Genomic DNA, 22,378 nt, shown 5'->3' with positions numbered 1-22,378 from the left:
TACTATTTTCCTCATTTTGGCGAAATTCCCTCTGTGAAAGTTTAAGGTCTCTGTTTGTTTTCACTGACAATTCGCTATCCATGGTTAAGTTGAAAGTTATTGTGTTGTAATCGCTGGTTCTTATGGGCTCGGTTACAAAGACATCATGAACCAAATTCTATGCATTAGTTAGAACCAAGTCCAGGATCCCCTTTCCCCTGGTTGGTTTCATGACCATCTGCCCAAGGGAATAATCAGCTAACATGTCGAGGAACTTTGTTTATTGGGAAATTAATTTTGATGATGTTAATCAGATATATTTTACAATTCAATAAAAAAAAATCTCTTGATCAAAGTTTGATATGACTTATCTAATATTCTAGCTCCTTATCTTCAAATATGTAAACATTACAAAAGAAAATATTAAAGTTTAAAATATTAATTTAAAATGCAAATTTAAAGTAAGAAAGTATAATTTTAAACTTTATATATACATTTTGGGAGGATAATTTTCTTGTCCTTTCAGTTTAGAACTTTTCAAATCAGGAGAATATTTTTTAAAATAACATTTCATTTAAATTTCTGAATCATATTAAGGAGAAAAAACCCCCAAATTAGCTCTAATGCTGTACACAAATGAACAACATATTATGGATACAGTAATACCTCGACTTACGAATTTAATTGGTGCCGGGAGGAGGCTCGTAAGTCGAAAAGCTCGTAAGTCGAAACATTGTTTCCCATAGGAATCAATGGAAAAGCGTTAATGCGTGCAAGCCCAAAAATCAAAATCAGCTAGCAGGGGGGGCGGCAGCCGGGTCCGGCTTCCACCGCTGATGCAGTTGCAGAGCCAAGCGAGGTGGCTGCGGGAACAAAGCGTCGCGCCCCCTGACGGCGTCCGGACCCCCCCACCCCCAGCAGAAGCCAAGGACCCCCAGAGTGGGGCGGCAGGTGAGGCGACCGCCTCTCCGCTCGCCAAGTGCCACGGGGAAGTGCCGCTCGCCAAGTGCCGCGGGGAAGTGCCACTCGCCAAGTGCCGCTTTCCTGCTTCCTTCCTTCCCGCTGATGCAGTTGCAGAGCCATTCGAGGTGGCTGCGGGAACAAAGCGTCATGCCCCCTGATGGCGTCCGGACCCCCCCACCCCCAGCAGAAGCCAAGGACCCCCAGAGTGGGGCGGCAGGCGAGGCGACTGCCTCTCCGCTCGCCAAGTGCCGCGGGGAAGTGCCGCTCGCCAAGTGCCGCGGGGAAGTGCCGCTCACCAAGTGCCGCTTTCCTGCTTCCTTCCTTCCCGCTGATGCAGTTGCAGAGCCACTCGAGGTGGCTGCGGGAACAAAGCGTCACGCCCCCCTGACGGTGTTCGGCGGCTTCCGAAGCGGCGCTGGGCGAAAGAGGGCGGGTGGCCAGCAGCAGAAGGCGAGAGGTGCCTCCTTCTCCGGCTCTCCAGCAGATCAAGCACGCGAAGAGGCACCTCTCACCTTCCGCCGCTGCTGGCCGCCCTCTTTCGCCCAGCGTCGCTTCGGAAGCCGCCGAACGCCGTCAGGGGGGCGCGACGCTTTGTTCCCGTAGCCACCTCGAGTGGCTCTACAACTGCATCAGCGGGAAGGAAGGGAAGCAGGAAAGCGGCACTTGGCGAGCGGCACTTCACCGCGGCACTTGGCGAGCGGCACTTCCCCGCGGCACTTGGCGAGCGGAGAGGCGGTCGCCTCGCCTGCCACCCCACTCTGGGGGTCCTTGGCTTCTGCTGGGGGTGGGGGGGTCCGGACGCCCCCTTCTCCGGCTCTCCGGAAGATCGAAGAGGCACCTCTCACCTTCCGTCGCTGCCCGCCCTCCCCCTTTCGCCCAGCGCCGCTTCGGAAGGCAGGAACCCTCCCTCCCTCTGCAGACCCAGAGATAAAGGAGGCGCAGAGCGGGAAGAGCCGCCTGGCAGAGCGCTTGCAGGCGGCGGCGGGGGGGACGACAAAAAGCAGGCCAGCGCTCGGCTCCTGCCTCGGCTCGTATCCCGAATTTGAGCTCGGGAGTCGAACAAAAATGTCTCTCCCCTCCCAGCTCTTATCTCGAAATACTCGTATGTAAAGCAGCTCGTATGTAGAGGTTCTACTGTATTTCATAAATAGCTAGTTTCATTTTGAAATCCATGAATGTGACATTTCTGAAATCCATGAACAGTCTTTTTCATATCAGTTTTCAGTCTCTAAAAGTAGTACCGGTAGTATGAATAACAGTAGCAAAAATGGTTAGTGCTAAAGGTTTAATTTTTCAAAACAGTTTCAAATGAATATCCAAAATGTCTCAGGGCAATTTCAAATATTTTTATTAGGTCCCAGTTTTAAAGACAGGAATAGTCAAGACACAGTCAAATATAGATTTCCCATCAGCAGCAATATTATGTGTCAACAAATGTATATAAAACTAAACATTTCCAAACAATAATTACCATATTTTTGTAGTATAAGATGCACCTTTTCCCCCAAGAGGGTGGAAATGTTGGTGCATCATAAACACCTAATACAGCCATTTTTGGCCTCTCAAAGCCCTGCCCCTGGATCCTATTTTTGCAAAAGAATGGGCCAATTTTTGGCAAAAATGGGGTGCGGAGAAGTTGGGGAGTCCTGCGGAGTGCTCCTGGGGTTGGGGGAAGGCAAAAAGGCCCCAACAGAGGCATTTTTGCCTTCCCCCAGCTCTCAGAAACACTCTGCAGGCCTCCCAAACTCTCTGCGTGCCCTGTTTTTTTGCAAAGATGCGTGAAAAAAGACCTGTTTTTGTAAAAAATTGTGGCACGCAGAGGGTTTGGGAGGCCTGCAAAGTGCTTCTGGGAGCTGGCAGAAGGCAAAAATGCCAATTTTTGCAAAAACAGGAGTATTTTTGCTTTCCCTTAGCTCCCAGAGCCCTCTGTGCTTCTTGTTTTTTTGCAAACAGGTGAAAAACAGGTTCTTTTTTGCAAAAAAATGGGGCACTAGGAGAGTTTAAGAGGCCTGCACAATGCTTCTGGGGCCTGGGGAAGATAAAAACTTTTTTTCTTACCTACGTCTTCAAAATCTTGATGTGTCTTATACACCAGTGCATCTTATAATCCCAAAATACAGTATATAACAGCATTTTATTTTACAATATTAACTTAAGGATATACTGATACAACTTTTCAGTGAATGCTTCTGATGAAAACTTTTCCAAAACTCTCATTCTCCCAGCAATTCCCATTGTCCTCTTTAAATTAGGATCTTTTATAAATTTCTCCATAGCTTCTGAAAACTGGGGTGGAACAGGATTGCATAGAAAACCTGTCTGATTGTGTACAACTGATTCCACAGGTCCTCCTGAATTTACAGTAATAACTGGGCACTTCATATACATAGCTTCTAAGGGAACTATACCAAAGTGTTCATTACTTGGTGTATATAGGACACATATGGAATTGTTAAGGAGAGCTACCTTCTGCTCATCAGAGAATGATCTCATAAATGTGATATGCTCATCAATCTGAAGTTTGATAGCGAGTGCTTTTAATTCAGCAAAATATTCCACATTTTCATTAACCGCCTCATCATAACCACCAGCTAAAACCAGATGAACTTCACTCCAGCTTTGAGCATCAAGTCTACCACGAAGATCATGTAATGCTTTCAAAGCCAAAACTAAATTTTTCTTTCTTTCATATCTATTGATGGAAAGAAACAAGAATTTCTTGTCCCCTTTAGGAACTATATTAGCAATATTTGCAGAAACAGCAGTATCAAAAATACTGACATTCAAAGAGGGATAAAGGACCTCTGGATTCATGTGACTCAAGGATTTGAAGGTGTGTTTAAAAATATTTGCTGTGAAGTAACTATTGACAAGAATACAGTCAGCCATGCCAGTTGTATATTCTTCTAACCAATCTAGTGGCGCTCTATAGAAATGTTTAAGCACTGATTTCCTCTGAGTTAAAAGTTGATCAGGAAAGTGACAGTAAAACAAAACCTTCTTAGGAGTCCGAGCTAGACGTAGTATTGGAATACAAGCAGAAACCTATGGGGAAAAAAGTGGAAAAAAGTGTATTAGGATTAAAGTTAATGTGTTTAAATACTGACTAAAATTTTGTATTAAATAGGCATTCTCCTATAGTAAATTTCTAAAGGATTTCCATTTTGATAATCCCCTTCATGGATATTTAGTTTAAAATTGATATCATTCATTCATTTATTTTTTTCTCAATAATGTCAGCTAATATTAGCAATCCAAAGATTGTAATTTTTTTGGTAATTTCTGAGTTCAGAGAAAATTTGATTTTTATATTAGATATAAATCTCAGCTAATCTCTTTTGTTTAATTGAGATATTTCATGTTTATGTAAATAACACCTCCTTCCAAGCATTTATTGTCTAATGTTGACATCAATTTTGGAGAAAATTTTGCAAAGACGCAAGGGGCCAAATATTCTGGCTTGGTGAATATGATAATATTTGAGAACCACCCTTTCCCCTCAATTGAACAAAAGTATGTTTTGTGAAATGAAGGAAATAATTAATCTTCTTGGTTATTTTATACTTCATGATTGAGCAATTGTTTTTAAGGGCCTATTAAAATACTTCAAAGATTAAAGATGCATTTGATTACAAGTAACTGTCCCATCCTGGATGCCCAATTATAACACTTTTCCAAAATGGAAAAAAAAGATTTATAGTCACATTTCCTCATATATATGTCCAGAGAGATGTTTAAAAATTAGGAGAGTTACAAAATAGCTAGTTCTTAAATATATGAAGGTGCAAAACATGGAATAATGTTCTAAAATAATATAGTGTAGTAATGCAATGTTTTATGCATCCTTTAGGAATTAATAGCTATCTCACACTGTAGGTGAAGAAAAAAATCATTCAAATGAACACAATTTCTTAAATAGGGGAGGAATGTGAATCGTTCTAAAATAGTAAGCATAAAATTGCTTACAACGTGAGAGGCAGGACGATGTGCCCAAGTTTTATAGCCCAGAACTATAATTCTGACTGGATAGCGGAGAGTCAAAATGGAAAAATGAATATCTCTTCCTTGCGTTCTCTTAAGCAGTTATCTTAATTAAAGAGAATTATGAGGAGAAAAGGACATAGAAGTAATTGTGTGCTATATATCGTGACTTGGTGCGTATTCAAAGGTTTTATATGTAATGTAACATTAGGGAGAAAGTAAGTTCAGGAGCAGGCTATCCGAACGCTCAACACACCTGGTCACAAACAAAGACGTCAAATTCCTCTCCACTAAGAAGTAGCACATGCAGAGCTAGCCATATCATGCGTAGCACGGCGCAGAGAGCGTGGCATCTTCCGAAAATGTTCCTCGGCAGCCAGTTGCCTGCTATGCGTACATCTAGTTGAGAAGTTTCGGAGAAACACCGCGAGGAATCATAGCGCGGAGTCCAAATTTGCACGCGGCAGCCTCGTGCGCGGAGAGCTAGAGCTGCGTCTATTATCAGCCTTTCTGCCCCACCGATACCGAGATCTGGATGCAGAAAAAAAACGGAGGGTCCCTTTCGCTGTTCGTCGTCATTTGTTTTATGCTCCATTGCAGCCATGATGACATCCGTTGCCCAAGCTTCCGCAGTACAGGGCATGGCTACAACAAACATATCCGGATCACTCAAATAGACGCCTCAGCTTAAGTTTTGTTCCTGAAATAGGGTCTAAAGCACTGCCTGCTCTTTTTCACGTTCGGACAATATAATTAGGAAGGAACCATCGGGAGTAAAAACGAAAATTCGGCCTAATTGTCTTTGTTGAGAGAAAGAAAGGTGATCTGGTAGGGTGATTTCCTTGGTTATTTGTAGAATTCTGGTCGGGCAGTGTAGTAGTCTCCTGATTCTAACGGAGGACCTCTTACGTGGCAAGAAACCAGGTCCTCTGTTCAGACGGAGACGTGTCTTGTGATTCAAGGGATTCGTGCTCTGTGTGCCACCTTTGCTATGGTAAGCGAAAGGAGCAACAAAAAGATGGGTATATGCGTATATATATATATATATATAGGATATGCGTGTATAACATAAAGGTCTACATCTAATTGTCTTCCATTAATTTTCAGCCGGGTCCCAATCCTAGCACCACCAGTGTGGGTGCCTCGAGTCGCTCCCCGAGCAAGGCAGTAGCCCCACGTGCAACTGGATCCACAGTGCGACAGAGGTAGGAAGATAAATTTGTTGATCATTAAATTAATAGCGATACTGCAATAGAAACTTGACTCACAACGGATCTATGCTTACTTTTCAACTCGTTTTAAATTACAATCGTGTACATGTATATATAAAGTACAGCTTCACTGTACAGAACTAGGCTATAAACATACGAACGAACAATAGCTAGTAGCAAAGAATTGTACTTTTCAAAAACTCTGATGCCATTAATTATCGATGGATTTTAAGTGCCAGAAAGATTATCATAGAATGTGGAGAATATATTCATTGCTTCATTTCTTATCTTTATCAATGGGATATTTCCTTGCAGTTATATCTGTAATAATTTAAGTTGGAGAGATTTATAAAGTACAGTCTTTGTTTATAAACATCTTTAATACTTAACTTTCTGTTGTGCATGTCATAGTTCTAGTGTACATCACTTTGGTTTAATAATTGAAGTATTGACCTAGAAACCAGGAGACTGAGTTGTAGTCCCATTTTAGGCAGAAAGACAGTTGGATGACTTTGGGCCAGTCTCTCTCTCAGCCTTATTCATTTCACAGGGTTATTTTGGGGAAGGAATACCAGGCAATATTTATAAAGAAATAAAAGTGAAATAAAAGAGAAAATTAAGTAAATCATAGGTGAGTGGAAGATAGAAATGGTAGGTCTAAGGTTCTGTTAAAGCTGCTGAACTATAATTCTTATTATTTGTTTGTTTGTTTGTTTGTTTATTGGACTTATATGCCGCCCCTCTCCATGGACTCGGAGCAGCTCACAGCATTCCGATAAAAAGATACAATATAAAACATTACTAAGCCAATTAATAGAATAATTACTTTTTAAAATATGTCTTTAAAACTAGTCATTTAAAAATGAACAATCACATCCATACTGTCACATACATTTACTGGGCAATACATTTACTAGAATGATCACCGATGAACTATGCTGCAAGTTGTGATTCAGTAAGACACAGTTTTCTCATCTAGGTTTGATACAAGACAGTATGCTTTGGAAAATTATGTAATTATTGGGAGTTCTTTTTCAGTCAAAATTGAATGATCCAAAAGCAAAGTATGTAGTAGACATAAGAGTTTGCTTGGTTATTTTTGATATATTTTAATTTCCGATTTTGTTATAGGAAGAATGCAAGCTGTGGAACAAGGAATGCAGGTCGTTCAACTTCTGCTGGTACTGGAGGAATGTGGAGATTTTACACAGAGGATTCCCCTGGTCTCAAAGTGTAAGTTAAAATATAAAAGCAATTATAAAGAACTGAAAAAGCTTCTTGGATGAGAAGCAAAACATCTTCAAAGAAAAACCAAAAAGTCTACTTACCTCTTGAAAAAGCACCTTTGGGACAACCATCACCTGGATGATTGAGAATCTTCATAGACATAAAAGCAGAAATGAATAACTTATTAGTGAGTGTTTCCTGTAAATCTTCTTCAAGAGTAATTAGATTTGTAACTACATTTTTTTGTAGTGTGGTTCTATGAGTTTTGATTTTTCCTGCAATCATCAAATTTCACATTAATCCATAAGGTATTGGGAGTAGTGCTTTTTATGCTTACTTCCAGAAGCCTAAATTGTGCACATTAGTCTGCTTTTATCTTTGTGGTAGAAATATTTGCAATTAATGTAGTAAATAATATATGGGGAAGCATTGGCAAGAGAAATTAACATGTAATTTTTTCTGACCTTTTGGTATCACAATTTATAGTATTCTTCTGGCTCATTTCTTCAGGATAATCTGACAATATATGGTACTGTATTATGTTAGTTCCATAACTTTGAGAAGTTTACCTTTGCACAATTGTATCTGATATTGACTTCTAATCTTTAATATCTGATAAACCACTTGAGATTTTTTTCATGCAATGCATAATTACTGTGAAGTACTACTAAATATAACTTATGCAGTTGTTTTAAAAGATGCATAGCAGTTTATAACATGAGCAATTGGTAAATTCTAGATCTGACAGTCAATTTGGTATGGTATTTAAAAACGCCAGGTTAGACACACTGTATTCTTATTCTGCCTCAGGTAGAAAGCCAATTGAATGATTTGTGACCAACTTTTTTCAGTCTTAAGAATAAATCAGTGACAATCCCACTTCCCAGAATGTTGCCAAAAAAACTGCATGGACTAGTCCAGACAAGTGCCAGTAATCAAGATTGACTAAAATGTGTATGAACTAAGACATTTTATATACACTATATATAACACTATATTTGTCTATACTAATAAAGACACTTGTGGGTATTAAAGCACTCATATCTAGGAATATACAATATTTGGATTCAAAGGACCATTTGCTACTTCAGATCCAAGTATTTCACACCACTACTCATATCGAAGTGTGTGGTAATTTTGTAATAATTGCAGGAAACCGAATAAAGCCATTTTTTTCTTTTATTTTTTATGAATTGCTAGAAAATTTGTATTTCTTATTTCAACTATTTTCTCCATTATTAAATTAGTAAAGCCTATAATGCATTAGTTGTAATTTTTAAATAATAAATAAACAAACAAAACACAACAATTTGGCTTGGTGCAGTTTATGGTATTACTTAATAGTACTAAGTATTGCTTATATTAAATAGTATATAGTAAGGCTTCCCTGTAAACATGCATCGTGTTTTTTATTTTTTATATAGAGGGAAAAAAGATCTCTCTTTTCCATGACTTTAGACTTCCATAAATTGAATTCCCCTAGATGGCATGCAGCTCTCTTCCACTAACTAATCTCAATAATTAGTCATGTATTCCAACAAATGTTTATAGATAGTCAAGATAGGTCAAGGATTTTTTAATTTTATTTAGATGTAAAATTTATCTGACTATTTGACCAATTCCTAGGTACTTTACAAAACATATGCATTTAAAATGAAGTACAGAATGAAAATACAGTGGTACCTCGGTACTCGAACGCTTCCTTTCTCGTACATTTCGGATAACGAACAAAATTTTCGGCAAAAATTTGCTTCGGTATCTGAACAAAAATTCAGATACCGAACAGCCAGAGAAAATTTTGTTCATTATACGAAATGTAATCCCGGCAGCTTCAGGGGGCTGAGGAGCTCTCTAAGAGCTCCAAGCTGCAGGAAGGGAAGCTGCTGGAGCCATTTCAGCAGTTGCCGCCGCTCCAGCAGCTTCCCTTCATTACGTGACGTTCCCGGCGCTGTTGTTCCTTGAAGGGAAGCCGTTGCAGCCGACGGGAGGGAGAACGTTTTTGCAGCTGCTTACAGGTAATAAGAGGAAGCATTGAGGAAAGGAAAGGAGCAGAAAGGAGTGGGATTGCAGCAGCCCCCACCCTTCCTGCAGCTTGGAGCTCTTATAGAGCTCCTCAGCCCCCTGAAGCTGCCGGGATGGCAGCTTCTGGGGGCTCTTTTCCTCATTGCTTCCTTTTATTACCTGTAAGCAGCTTCAAAACCTTTTTCCCTGTGACTACAACAGCGGCGATTTCCCTTCCAGTAGCAAGAGCGCCGGGAACGTCACGTAATGAGATGGCTCCAGCAGCTTCATCACGTGATGTTCCCGGCGCTGTTGCTACTGGAAGGGAAATCGCCGCTGTTGTAGCCACAGGGAAGGAGAAAGTTTTTGAAGCTGCTTACAGGTAATAAAAGGAAGCAATGAGGAAAAGAGCCCCCAGAAGCTGCCAAGATGCAGCAGCCCCCACCTTTCCTGCAGCTTGGAGTAGCGAATTTATTTATCCCATTGGAAATAAAGAAAATAGATTTAATTGGTTCCCAGCGAGTTAACAGGGGCTGGGAACCAATTAAATCCATTTCCATTATTTCCTATGGGATAAATAAATTCGGTTCTCGACCAAATCGGTTCTCAACCACACTTCTGGAATGAATTGTGGTCGAGTACCGAGGTACCACTGTACAATGATCAAAAGAGAAACAAGGAACAGTTACAAGAAACATAAATAATAGAGTAGAGTTTGGCCAACCTTTTCTCACATTTTATGCTTGATAAATATTTTCTCACATTTTATTTAATGATTGCTTATTATTTTTGATGCTTACATTAATTCTCACTTTATTCTTAATTTCATCTCTTTTGCCACTTCACATGAGAAATCTAGAGATTTCATAAGCTCTTGAATTTAGAATTTGAGATTTGTTCATGAGGTCTTCTGACAGCAAGATAGTACCTTTATGCAGTGCATAAAATATTGAATGAGTCAAACTAAATAAATTATACAGTATTTATGTAAAAATATATTTACATAGAGATATATTTATCCTTAATAATAAATGGAAAATGGACTAAATTGCTTTACTCATTGCAATTTATTTATTTAATTCCATTTATATGCTGCCCAACTCCCTAGGGACTCTGGGCGACTAAAGTCCCCAAATTTAGCCTTGCAGTACAAATTACAGGTAAATCTTGACTTACAACAATTCACTTAGTGATGATTCAAAGTTAAAATGGCACGGAAAAATGTGACTATCATGTTACTAACTTAACTGTGGCAAGAAAGGTCATAAAATGGGGCAAAGCTTACTTTATAAACGTCTCACTTAAGAATAGAAATTTTGGGGTCAATTGTGATTTTAAGTTGAGGACCACTTGTACACATTCCTAGGACCCTAGAATGGTCAAAACAAGTCATCAAGGAATCAATTTCCCCCAAAAAACTATTGTGGTTTAGCAAAGGTTTAGCAGGAAAAAACCCCAGGATGTTTTAATTGTTCCTGGTTTTGCCTGATCATAAATCTTTTGACTCAATATGTCAATTTTAAAAATCCTAATTTGACATATCAGTCCCTCAGAGATTCTGAAAATTGTGTGAGAATGGGACATGCTTTCAAGAATAGTTTATTGATGTTAGTGACTGCTGGTGTATTACCCAAAATGTCATGGTATGTCACATTTGACACATGTGTCATAGGTGTGCCATGACTTAAGTATGGTCTGATTTTTCAGAATGGCAAGGTTGATAGTGCCATACCCTTCAACCCCCTTAGTCTTTATAGCTTGTGTGTCTATTCCTTATTGCATTGGGCTCAGTAGCAATAGTGAAGAATAAACAGGCCCACCATCCCATCTCTAACTTCCCCAGCATTTTTATCTCCTGGCTGTTGTTTCTACCAGTGTCCACGCATCAGATCCTGTTGAATCCTTCATGGTATACACAAATGCCACAAAGACTTTTCAATGAGCTAACTTCCTCCTTTTGACCATCCAGTGTTTTTCATTATCCTCATAGACCCAAGTTTTGTCAAGCAAACATTTCAGCTTCAACTTTTTCCCATTCTTCTTTCCATAACCAGCATGAAACCATTTGCTTTTATTTATGTTTTTGTTTACAGTTAGAAACTAGATGCTCCATGGATATAATTGTTCATACATAGAATGTTTTGCACTTCCCTGATTATTTTATCTTTCCCAATATTTTATATTGTCCCAAAGGTACTTTTTCAAGAAGCAACTGGATTTTCGTTGGGGAAGGGGGGTAACTGATGTACTGATTTAGTTAATTAATGTAGTTAATTATACATATATAGAATTAAAACTTGATTTGCCTATTCTTATAATTAACACCCTTTTATTTTGTTTTGTTTTCAGAGGCCCTGTTCCAGTTCTTGTTATGAGTCTTCTTTTTATTGCATCTGTTTTTATGTTGCACATCTGGGGGAAATACACTCGTTCATAATGTTGTATCAGCCAAATTTAAAATCACATTTTGGACCAAATGAATATAGCTATCAGATTTTACTGGGGGGAAAATGAAATGACTATTCTAGATGGAACTATTGCAGAGTTATTTCTCTGGTTTTAAATTCTTTGATAAATAGGAGTTTTGGTTCTTTTCTGTTGAAGATGCTGTTTGTATCTACACAATTATGCAATTACAGTATACAATTAAATTACATTAAATATCATTAAAATAAGATATGACCAAATCAAACTGTTTATTTATTAATTATAAATGTCATATTTTGATGGTAATAAGGACAATTTAATTACAGGAAATTATATTCAATTCTCAAGGGAACAACACCAGTGTCTGTAGATCAGTCAGTTAATTTAGAGAACTATATTGTCCCCCTGGAGCAAAGCAGCAAAGATGTGGCTGAGAACCTAACCAAAATAATAAAAACCACAGATTACTACCCTTTTTCTACTATAACACGTAGGGACAAATGAAACAACATTGAGTAATAATGAGCAGCTGGGCAAGACAGTTGTGATAAAAATTCACAAGTAATTTCACAGGAGTCCAAATAACAATAACAAATTGTTTATTAAGATAAACTTAAGATCTTTTGTGTGAAGGTTCCCTTAAGGGACCTGAATCAAAATAGGCAAGGACTTCATTCAGGTACTGGGTATTTATACATACAGCATGTTTCCACCCTACTCTTCCCATCTCCTCCCATTTCATCATCCAAATTCCTCCCTTGGCGTCCTGGCAGTTGGAAATTAACTAGAATCCGACATCACCTTCAGCCATCTGCCCACTTCCTCTCAACATGTACCTTCCTACATTCTTCTCTACAAAAACATTCAAAAATATCAGAAAATGAGGAATAGCTGTCAGGCAAAAAGTCATTTTTGCAGGATTACAGTTTTGCAGAACTTTACAAAAGTTCAACTTGATTATATAAAATAAAATGTTCATATAAAAACATGGCTGCACTTATGCTCTTGTGCTAACGTCTTACAAGAATAAAACTTCCTTTTCTCACAATCCCTCCTCTTAAACTTGATCAAAACGTAATTCTTGTAAACTACTCTTGAAGCTCCTATAACATAAAACTCACTTCCCCTTTCCTCAATGTCTTCCTCCTTTCAAATGTTGTAGGACTTCGAATCCAATAACACCAACTACAGCATTTAATACACTTGATACATATAGACAAACATTCAAGACATCAAACTTATAACTATGGCAAAAATAATGAATACAAAAAGGTCTTTCACCCATGCAAAACTTGGTAATCAAGATGTTAACATCTTCCATAACCCCTTGAAGGCAGAATGCTCAGTTTCATACTGTAGATATATTATGTATGGCTTTTAATTTAGACTCAATAAATCTCTAATTCAAAGACTTAATTAGTTTAAGTCTAAATTAAGTCTAAAAGACTTAATTTATTTAGACTCAATAAATCTCTAATTCCCAACTTCAAAGCAACAGATACCTTGGAATTCTTCACCAACATCCTTAATAATATATGCGATAAATACTTTCTTATCTCTCCCATCTCACTAGCCAAGGCTGCTGTAGCAAGATGTCCTATTTGCTTCCAGTTGTGTTATATAGCAAAGCAAGGGAATATGCCAAGAAGTCCAGCTTCTACTTGAGATAGTATCACTACCTCATCACTACATCCAGCATCATATGCTATCCTTACAGTCCTTCTACCACTGACAGCGTGATCAGTTATGTTATACTGTATTGGAGAATTACATATAATTAAATGAGGTACACCACCTTTCTTAGATGTTCCTTCATGGTCAGGTTCATGCTCATGAGTCTCACTTGTAGTGTCCACTACCCTTTATAATCATGGTCTTTTATGCTGGTACGTGGTTGCTATGATATAGCGTAGTATTCATCAGTTAAAAATAAAACTGTGTTTCTCGATTAATGTTCATAAAAGATTACTCCTATAAATGTGGTCAAATGTCCTATGGTACAAAGTCATCCCACTGCTTTTGCAGGAACAAATGCAGAAGCATATAGACCACAAACTATAAACCATCTATCCTATAGGTAGGCCTAACACTTATCCTAATGCATCCACCTCTTCTGTAATGTTTCTGTAGATATACATTTTCTGTAGATACAGACACATACACAACCCTTTCTGGTTTCTTCTCTGGTTGTTTATATATTACCCAATCATAAGCTGGCAATATGTCTTTTACTTCAATTACTAGTTTCTACTTGGTCCAATTTATTGGGCTTAATCAGATGACCAAATAAGGCTATCACTCTTACTTTTGAGAGATTGTGAAGTTCTATAACAATTTTCACTTCCTCAAACAAAACCTTCCCAGGAACTGGTACCCATACAAAAGATGTAGGCATTATACCTAAGACTCTTGTCTCTCATACAAAAGGATTAACTATTCAAAACTACTTCCATCAGGTTAAGAAAAATACAGTGGTACGTCTACTTAAGAACTTAATTTGTTCTGTGACCAGGTTCTTAAGTAGAAAAGTTTGTAAGTAGAAGCAATTTTTCCCATAGGAATCAATGTAAAAGCAAATAATGCATGCAAACCCATTAGGAAAGAAATAAAAACTAGGAATTTGGGTGGGAGGAGGAGGACAGTCGCTGCCAAAGGAAGAAGGTGAGGTGAATAAAAAATATATAAAACTTTAAGGCTTAAAAAGAAAAAAGAGACTCAGGTGGCGAGGGGGAGCATTGTGCCTCCCAAACACCCGGTGCAATGCTGCCTTCCATACATTGTGCCAGAGAGAGAAACTCAGGCGGGCGGGAGGGGGGAACCTCCCGGTCCTTTGACCGAAAGGCGGTTGCTGCTGCTGCTGCTTCTACCTGCTGCCTCTTCCTTCCCATGCTGAAGGGCTCCCCACTCCTCTCGCTCGCTCGCTTTGTAGTCGGCACCTTTCCTATACTGTGGTGACTCCTCAGTTTGGCTGAAGCCCAGTTGATTCGGCCAGGGCAAAGCACCCCCTTTTGCCTTTCCACGCCAAAACGCTCCGGGAGGCAACCTTGCGCCGGGTGTATGGGAGGCAGCATGAGGGAGTCACCACAGCAAAGTGGTTTATTCCCTCTCCAAGTGCCCAGAGAAAGGAAAGGGCTCCGTTGCTTTGGACTGCCAAAGCCGCCTTAAGCACCACCGAAAGGCTCCTCTGGCAGCCCGGAAAAGCCCAAAATGGCTGGGATTAAAGGGGGAATGGCAGGAAACGTACCCAGAGCAAGTTAGAGTAATTAAACAAACCCTGCAAAGACTTAGGGCTTGGAAAATATTCTTCATAATGTGTAATTATGACAGAGCTTGGGTACATTAATAGCATCTAATTAGGGCTGGAAATAAACATTTGGAGCAAATAGAGAATGGGGGGGGGAATCAAAGACAGGGTTTGGAATACATTCTTGGCAGAGAGTATCAATGAAAGAGCTTGCAAGCTGGTAAGAGCTGGGAACATCATTAGCAACTGTTTAGGGCTGAAAAGTAACTTACTCAGAGCAAGTTAGAGTAATGAAACAAACCCTGCAAAGACTTGGGGCTCGGAAAACATTCTTCTCAGAGAGAAACAATGAAAGAGCCTGCAAGGTAAGGGTAGGGAAGATTGTTAGCAGCTAGTTAGTTGGGAAAAAAAGCTACATACAGATTATAAAATGCACTCTAATTATCAGCCTATTTTAGGGAGAAAAAAGGTCTGTCTTATACACCAGAAAATACGGTAAATTCACTGTTAGTTTCAAGTTACTGGTAAGCTGTCTGCTTAAGCGAAATTTATATCCTGCCTTGCTGCTGGTACTTCAACCTGTGTCATTGGATGATCTCACCCAGTGGTTTCATGTAGATATTGAACAGGAGAGGAGAGAAGACCAATCCCTGTGGCACCCCACAGAGGAAGGGCCAAGAGGTCGACCTCTACTCCCACTAAAACTGACTGTGACCAGCTGGAGATATAACGGTGCCACTCTCAGTCCCTCCAGTCATCACAGAAAAATACGATGGTCCATGGTATTGAACGCCACTGAGAGGTTAAGGAGCACCAGGATAGAGGAATGCCCCATATCCCGGGCATGCAAGAGATCATCCATCTGTGTGACCAAAGCGGTTTCTGTGCTGTAGCGGGGTCTGAAGCTAGATTGAAATGGGTCTAGATAATCTGTTTCTTCCAAGGACCGTAGGAGTTGGAATGCCACTACTTTCTCAACAAACTTACCCACAAAGGGCAGGTTGGGGACAGGACAATAGTTGTTCAATAGAGCTGGGTTCAGGGAAGGCTTCTTGAGGAGGGGCCTCAAAACCACTTTAGCAGTTGTGGGAAGGGCAGCCAATTGCGGCCCTACTGGAATGCTCTGGTGGGAGCATTTAGCCAATCCCGGTATTTCCTTGTTTCTGCACATGCATGGAAGTAAGAAAGCGCTGAGCAACTGAACAGCTGAGTGACTGAACAGCCAAGTGACTGAAAAGTGAACTCTGACTGAACTCTGGCTCCGGCTGCGCAGCTGTGCTCTCCCATGCTGGAGATGATTCACTCGGTTGCCCCATCACAGCACCGAAATGCCTGCTGCAGTGTGGGAGATCACAGCCATGCAGTGAAGCTTGGGCCGGTTGCTGCTGTTGCTGGAGCATTGCTCGGCATTTTATTGCTTCCGTGGCGAAAGCAAGGAAATGTGAGTCATTTCATCACTGCACCAAGAGATGCCTGCTCCGGTGTGGGAGAGCACAGCCGGCAGTCGCTGTTTGGTTGCTCGGCATTTCCTTGCTTTTGCTGTGGAAGCCACAAAATGCAGAGCAATGCCCCAGCAATAGCAACAGCCTGAGCTCTGGCCTTCAGGCCTTTTATGTCATTTTCTGTTCTTATTTTTATTAATAATGTTTCTAATGTTAAGATAAATAATAATGGTGATATGGGGCAACCTTGTCTAACTCCTCTTTGTATTTCTAATCTTTCAGTTTGTTCATTGTTTATTATGATTTTTGCTGATTGGTTGGATTAAATCGCATCAATTATATTAAAGAATTTAGTTCCCACATTCATCTTATTTAATTGTATTTTCATAAAAGTCCAATCTACATTGTTGAATGCCTTTTTAGCATCAAGAAATATAAGTGCCATTTGTTTTTCAGGGTGTTGTTCATAATATTCTAAGGTATTTATGATTGTCCTCAGATTATTTTTAATTTGTCTACCTGGTAAAAATCCATTCTGGTCTTCGTGTATTATTTCATTTATAATATTTTTAAATCTAAGTGCATATATTGATATCAAAATTTTATAGTCTACATTTAGTAATGAAATTGGTCTATAATTTCCAATTTTCTCCTTTTCTGTTCCCACTTTATGTATTAATGTTATTAAGGTTTCTGTCCATGTTCTAGGTAATTTACCATCCGCTATTATGTTATTGAATATCTCTAACATATTGGGAAAAAGCATTTCACTATCTAACTTATAAAATTCTGCGGGTATTGCGTCAGGGCTGGTGGCTTTATTATTTTTCTGGTTTTTAATAGATTGCTGTAATTCTAACACTGTGAAAGGGTTGTTAATTTTTTGTTGCTGGTCTTCAGTTAATATTGGTAAGTCTATAGTACTTAAATAGTCTGAAATCACCTCTTCTTTTATTTCTTCTTTTTCATACAGTTTCCTGTAAAATTCTAATACTATTTCCTTCTTTTCATCTATTCTATGTCTTATTATTCCATCACTATCTAACAATTTTTTGATAATTTTAGATTCTCTTTCCTTTCTTAATTTATAAGCCAACCATCTTCCTGGTTTATTTGCGTGTTCTAAATATTCTTGTTTTGCTTTTTTTAGTTTTTCAGCAATTTGTTCTTGTTCCATCAACTTTATTTTATGTTTTAATATATCCCTCTGATTTTTAACTTTATCATCTTGTTTATTATGTTGCATTTCTAATTCTAATTTTTTAAATTCTTCCTCTAATTTTTGATATTATATCTTTTTCTCTTTATTTTTCCTTGCCATATAAGAGATTGTCAGACCTCGAATGTATGCCTTTGTTGTATCCCAAAGGTTTTGTAGGGTTGTATCATTATTTTTATTTATTTTTTTAAAAAGTTCCAATTCTTTTCCAATCCACTCTTTATATTCAGGGTCACGTAAAACATTTCTATTCATATACCAATTATTAGATTTTTCCCTACCTTTCCAATATGTTACTAATGAACTGTGGTCTGCCCAACTGTTGGTTCCTATTTCAATATCCCTAATCTTTTCCATTGTGTGTGCTAGTGCCCAAGCCATATCTATCCTAGTCCAAATTTTGTGGGGGTTTGAGTAAAAAGTATATTGTTTATTTTGTGGGTGGCATTTGTGCCATACATCTTTTAATAATAGTTCTGTGATCATTTTCCAGAAAGTTATTGGTAAAATTGCTTTTTTTTTCTTTTCTTTCTTCTTCCCTGTATAATCCATTTGACTATTTGAGATTGCATTGAAATCACCAACTATTATCATATTTTCTATTGATATCTCAATTATCTTATCATGTAATTCCTTATAAAATTGTTTTTGGTTGTCGTTCGGTGCATATATTGATATAATAATGAGAGGTTTTGGTTCTAAATCTAATTGTACAATCAAAATTCTACCTTCGGAGTCACTGTATATTTGTTTTGAATCTATTGTTTCGTCAATATACATTGCTACACTTCTTCTTTTTTGATCTGCTGAACTCGTGTAAATTTTCCCTAATTTTGGTTTATTGAGCAATTTTCTATTTGATTTTTTATATGAACTTCTTGTAGAATATTTATTTGTGCTCTTTGTTTCTTGAGCTTAGTCAGTATTTGATTTCTTTTCCTGGGGTTATTCAATTCATTAACGTTTCCTGAAAAGATTTTTAAATCTTGTGACATCTCTATTTATAGTATTTTTTGGTTTCTTTGGTTTCTCTCAATCTACTGCCTAACACCAATTCTTGTTGGATTTGAGGTTGTTTCTTTCTGACATCTTGTATTTCCTCCCTCTCTTTGCAGGTCGCCCCCTTTTCTTCTTCTTCTTCTTTGTCTTTGGATTCTTTATGCAGTTGTTCTGTTCTGCTCAATCCACTTTGTGCAAAGAAGGCTCTTGCATCTTCTACATTCTCTATCTTTATTCTCCGTCCTTGCCAAGTTAAAGAAAGCCCTTCTGGCACCATCCATCGGAAAACTATATTTTCTTTTATTAATACACTTGTAAGGAAATAGTATTCTCTTCTGCTTTCTCTCACTCTTTTATGAAGTTGTTTCAAAATTGATTTCTTGCCTGTTTCAAAACTTCATCTTTGATTATTCTCCTGGAGAACTTGATGTGAACTTCTCTTGCTAGGTTATGCCGTCAGGCATAGCCAGTCTGGACTCTGTAAATTTCATCTATCTTATAAGGTCTTGTGGGAATATATTAGGAAAGAAAAAATAAAAAAGAAAAAGAATAAAGTAATATATAATTAATCAGTTAATCTAAAATGAATAGAAAACACTCATAAGAAAGAGAGAGAAAAAAAAGAGAGAAAGAAGAAGACAAAATATTTTAAAAATTTGGGGGCATACCAGATCGAGAGGGGGGAAATTAAAAATCTAACACCTCATTCTATACCTTAACTATGTGTAATAAAAAGGAAACAAAAGACCCTAATATGAGATGTAACCAAAAAGAGAAAAAATATAGTGTAAAAATGTAGATATAAAAATGTAAAAAATATAACTGTAAAAATCTAAAAAAAGAAGAATGGAAATCAATAAGCACTTAAGTAATATGTTAAATACAAGTAATTCCAAAGGTAACAAAAAAAGGAAAAATAAGATTTTCAAAATTTAATCCTTCAAGTCGTTTTTAAGTCCTTAAATCCTTCAAGTCTTATATCTTCGTTCTGGTTTTGTATTCTCATGTTCTCAAGTTCACAATTGTTTTTTAATCCTTAAAAGCAAAGCAAATCAAAAATCCAAGGCCCCAAAGAAAAAAGACTAAAATCTATTCATAATCCTCTATCACTATCAATGAGAAAAAAGGGAAGAGTAAGAAACAATAGGTAATAAAAGTAAGAAAAAAGGGAATGTCTGATCCATTAATCCATTAATCCTTACATTGCAGCCGTTTGTAAAATAGTCCCTCTACGAAATCCTCCAAATCACAAAAGTCCGTTTTATACTGTAGAATCAAATTGAGTTAAGTTGCTTTATCTCATAGGAAAGTTAAAAATTTAAAAATTGATCGGTGTTTCCCAAAGTCGAATGTATCTTCTTGATATATTTTAATTTTAAAATTCCATTTTCTTTAAAAACACATCGTTCTTCTGTAGCCGGAAGTCATCAAATATAGTCAAATACAATATTTTCAGTCAATTAAATTCCCCTTTTGTTTAAATTTCATCCCCTATTACAAATCAAATTTGTTTTTCTTCCAGGGATGTGAAGTATTAAGGGGCATATCTTTCTCTTAAAGTTTAGTTATTTGTAAAAAAACAGTACATAGGTAAAACTAACGAAAATAGATCCAGTTGTAGCTTGAATTTATGCCCAAGGATATTACTTAGAGAGAAAGAAAAACTTTTCTTTGTTCAGCTTTTTTATTTTCTAGTTCTTTTATTTTCCTTGTTATTATGAAAACCAAAAGAGTATACCTTGTTCTGTGCTTGCTTTTCTTCTTTTCTGATGATCTTTATTCCATTGACTTCTGTGAATTATTAATGCTCCCTCCTTCGTGAGCAAGCCGCTATGGCCACGACCCAGCCAGAGCGCGGTTCTTCATCATTTGGGGCTGTGGGGTTGTTCTCCCCTATCGAGGCAGTGGCGTTCTGCCCCTCGGGACCAGACAACCCCCTGTTCCAGATCGAACCCTCCAAGTTCGCTCAAATCGCAATTGTGATCCCCCAATCGTGAAAAAAGGAGCGACAGGGACAGAACTCTATCCCCGTCAACCCGGCGTGGCTCGTTCCTCACCCGGAAGTCTCATTTCGCAAGTTTTCAAGAATACTGACTATGATTGAGTAGCTATTTTCCACTGAACTTAGCATCACTGCAACCTGCTCCTCTTCATCTATTTGTGCATTATTCTTTCTCAGCTCACACACAGTCTTTTCAATTTTGTCTAGGTGATTTATCATGCTTGTACCAGGTTGCATCTTCATTTGATACAACATTCTCCTCAGGAACAGCCTCTTGCTTACTGACAGCCTGGCAAATAGGTTTTCAAGTGTTTTCCAAATTAATTTAGCTGTTGGTATATCTTGAATTCTGAACAACATTGAATCATCTATATTTATAACCAACAACAATTTAGCTTTGGTGTTTTCTCTATTGTATTGCCTTCTAGTTTCACATTTTTGTTGATCTTGCTCAATAAGATACCATAAGCCTTCAGACTCCAATAATAACTTCACTCTTATACACCATGAACTAGCTTTCTCTATTCAATTAGCTGATTAGTGACTTTTGTATCATATCCCCAGACATTTTGATTAATCTTCAGAGAAAAATTTGCACCTTTAATACTGTGCCTTTAAATTTTCTCCTCATACTGCCATCTGTCACAAAAATTCTGGCTACTGCAGTAAACACTACCAACTGTTATAGCCTTTGACAGTCTTTCCATAATTTTTTTCTTATTATTAAACTTTAATGAAGCAAAACAAATTATTATTGGTATTTTCTGGACCCATAACCCATTATGTTAGCTTTCTATGAAATTTATGTTTTTAAATAATTGTCTTCACTTCACTTAGCAGAGTATTATCATAACAGAATTGTGCAACACAATGTATATTGGGCACATAAATATACTGACTACAATATAAACTTATGTGTTTTATTTGTTCTTCTTGATGGGACTTGTTTTATGTTTTCACAACTTGACAGCAGAACTATATTTATCTTCTCAAGTAATAACATATATATACAGTCCTTGTACTTCATTTAGATCCTATCCTAATCCTAAATATTCTATCTATGAACATTATATATATATATTCCCTCATGAACTCTAACATTAAGAGAATACATCTGATCTCTGTGATGTAGATTCACCAAAAATCAACATATGAAGTAAAATAATTCTCCCTTCCAACTGCCAAAACTGACTGCATTCTTTTGGCGTTACCTGACATGTAAGATCAGCGACTGAGTCTGATATGGCCTGGGGCTGTGTTCGGGGCGTTTCGAGATGGCAACGATAAGAAGAAGAAGAGCATGGTGAGATCAGCTGTTAAGCAGAAGATGGCGGCTGTCTTTGGATGCCACCCCCTCTGCTTCCCTCTCCGTCCCTAGAGTTGCGGTTGAAGGAATTAGGGGCTTTTTACTGTGTTTGAAATCATTAATTCTAGACTGAGCTGAGATTGTGGACTGAGGTAACTGAGGTGACCGGGCAGCCGAGCAGATGGAAGATGCCTGAGTGAAAGCAAAAGTGAGGCAAGCATATGCATATGTATGCGGAGCCGAGCGGAATTGAAGTGAGTGAGCTGGATGAGATCGAAGATGGTTGGTCTACCGGGTACCCTTGGGAGCTGGCTGGTGAGAGTGAGCAGATCTGGGGTGCTGGTTAGTGAGAGTAACCAGAGCCAGAAGACCTGACA

The 22,378-nt window shown here is 38.2% G+C and overlaps 2 protein-coding genes across 3 annotated transcripts in view; one reads left to right on the top strand and one right to left on the bottom strand.

Annotated features, from left to right (window-relative positions):
- Nucleotides 1–2,273: 2,273 nt before the first annotated feature.
- On the bottom strand, nucleotides 2,274–5,606 carry ALG2 (ALG2 alpha-1,3/1,6-mannosyltransferase). Of its 2 annotated transcripts, XR_011556866.1 has the most exons (3): nucleotides 5,180–5,606; nucleotides 2,826–3,987; nucleotides 2,274–2,647 (listed from the first exon to the last, which is right to left on the bottom strand). XR_011556866.1 is itself a non-coding variant. In XM_070727788.1 (2 exons), the coding sequence occupies exons 1-2, from the start codon at nucleotides 5,579–5,581 to the stop codon at nucleotides 3,082–3,084; spliced, it is 1,308 nt and encodes a 435-aa protein (XP_070583889.1). In that variant the 5' UTR covers nucleotides 5,582–5,606; the 3' UTR covers nucleotides 2,274–3,081. The 2 variants fall into 2 exon arrangements, 1 of the variants encoding a protein (XP_070583889.1); XM_070727788.1 differs by having other exon boundaries at nucleotides 2,274–3,987.
- A 200-nt stretch (nucleotides 5,607–5,806) lies between these two features.
- Nucleotides 5,807–22,378, top strand: part of SEC61B (SEC61 translocon subunit beta) — a 1,118,247-nt gene continuing 1,101,675 nt past the window's right edge. Inside the window, exons 1-4 of the mRNA XM_070727789.1 lie at nucleotides 5,807–5,917; nucleotides 6,031–6,128; nucleotides 7,266–7,367; nucleotides 11,712–13,208. Of these exons, the coding sequence (XP_070583890.1) occupies nucleotides 5,915–5,917; nucleotides 6,031–6,128; nucleotides 7,266–7,367; nucleotides 11,712–11,799 (291 nt within the window). The 5' untranslated portion in view covers nucleotides 5,807–5,914 and the 3' untranslated portion in view covers nucleotides 11,800–13,208. The remainder of the gene's footprint in view (nucleotides 5,918–6,030; nucleotides 6,129–7,265; nucleotides 7,368–11,711; nucleotides 13,209–22,378) is intronic.

This window comes from Erythrolamprus reginae, chromosome Z (genome assembly GCF_031021105.1).
Source record: "Erythrolamprus reginae isolate rEryReg1 chromosome Z, rEryReg1.hap1, whole genome shotgun sequence".
NCBI classification, from domain to species: domain Eukaryota; kingdom Metazoa; phylum Chordata; class Lepidosauria; order Squamata; family Dipsadidae; genus Erythrolamprus; species Erythrolamprus reginae.
This window is presented reverse-complemented; position numbering and strand designations above follow the sequence as displayed.

Coding starts and splice junctions, on each gene's coding strand:
- ALG2 (XM_070727788.1), bottom strand. CDS start 5,581: ATGTTTGTTGTAGCCATGCCCTGTACTGCGGAAGCTTGGGCAACGGAT. Junction 3,988..5,179: donor ACGTCTTTGTTTGTGACCAG/GTGTGTTGAGCG, acceptor TTTTCCCCATAG/GTTTCTGCTTGTATTCCAAT.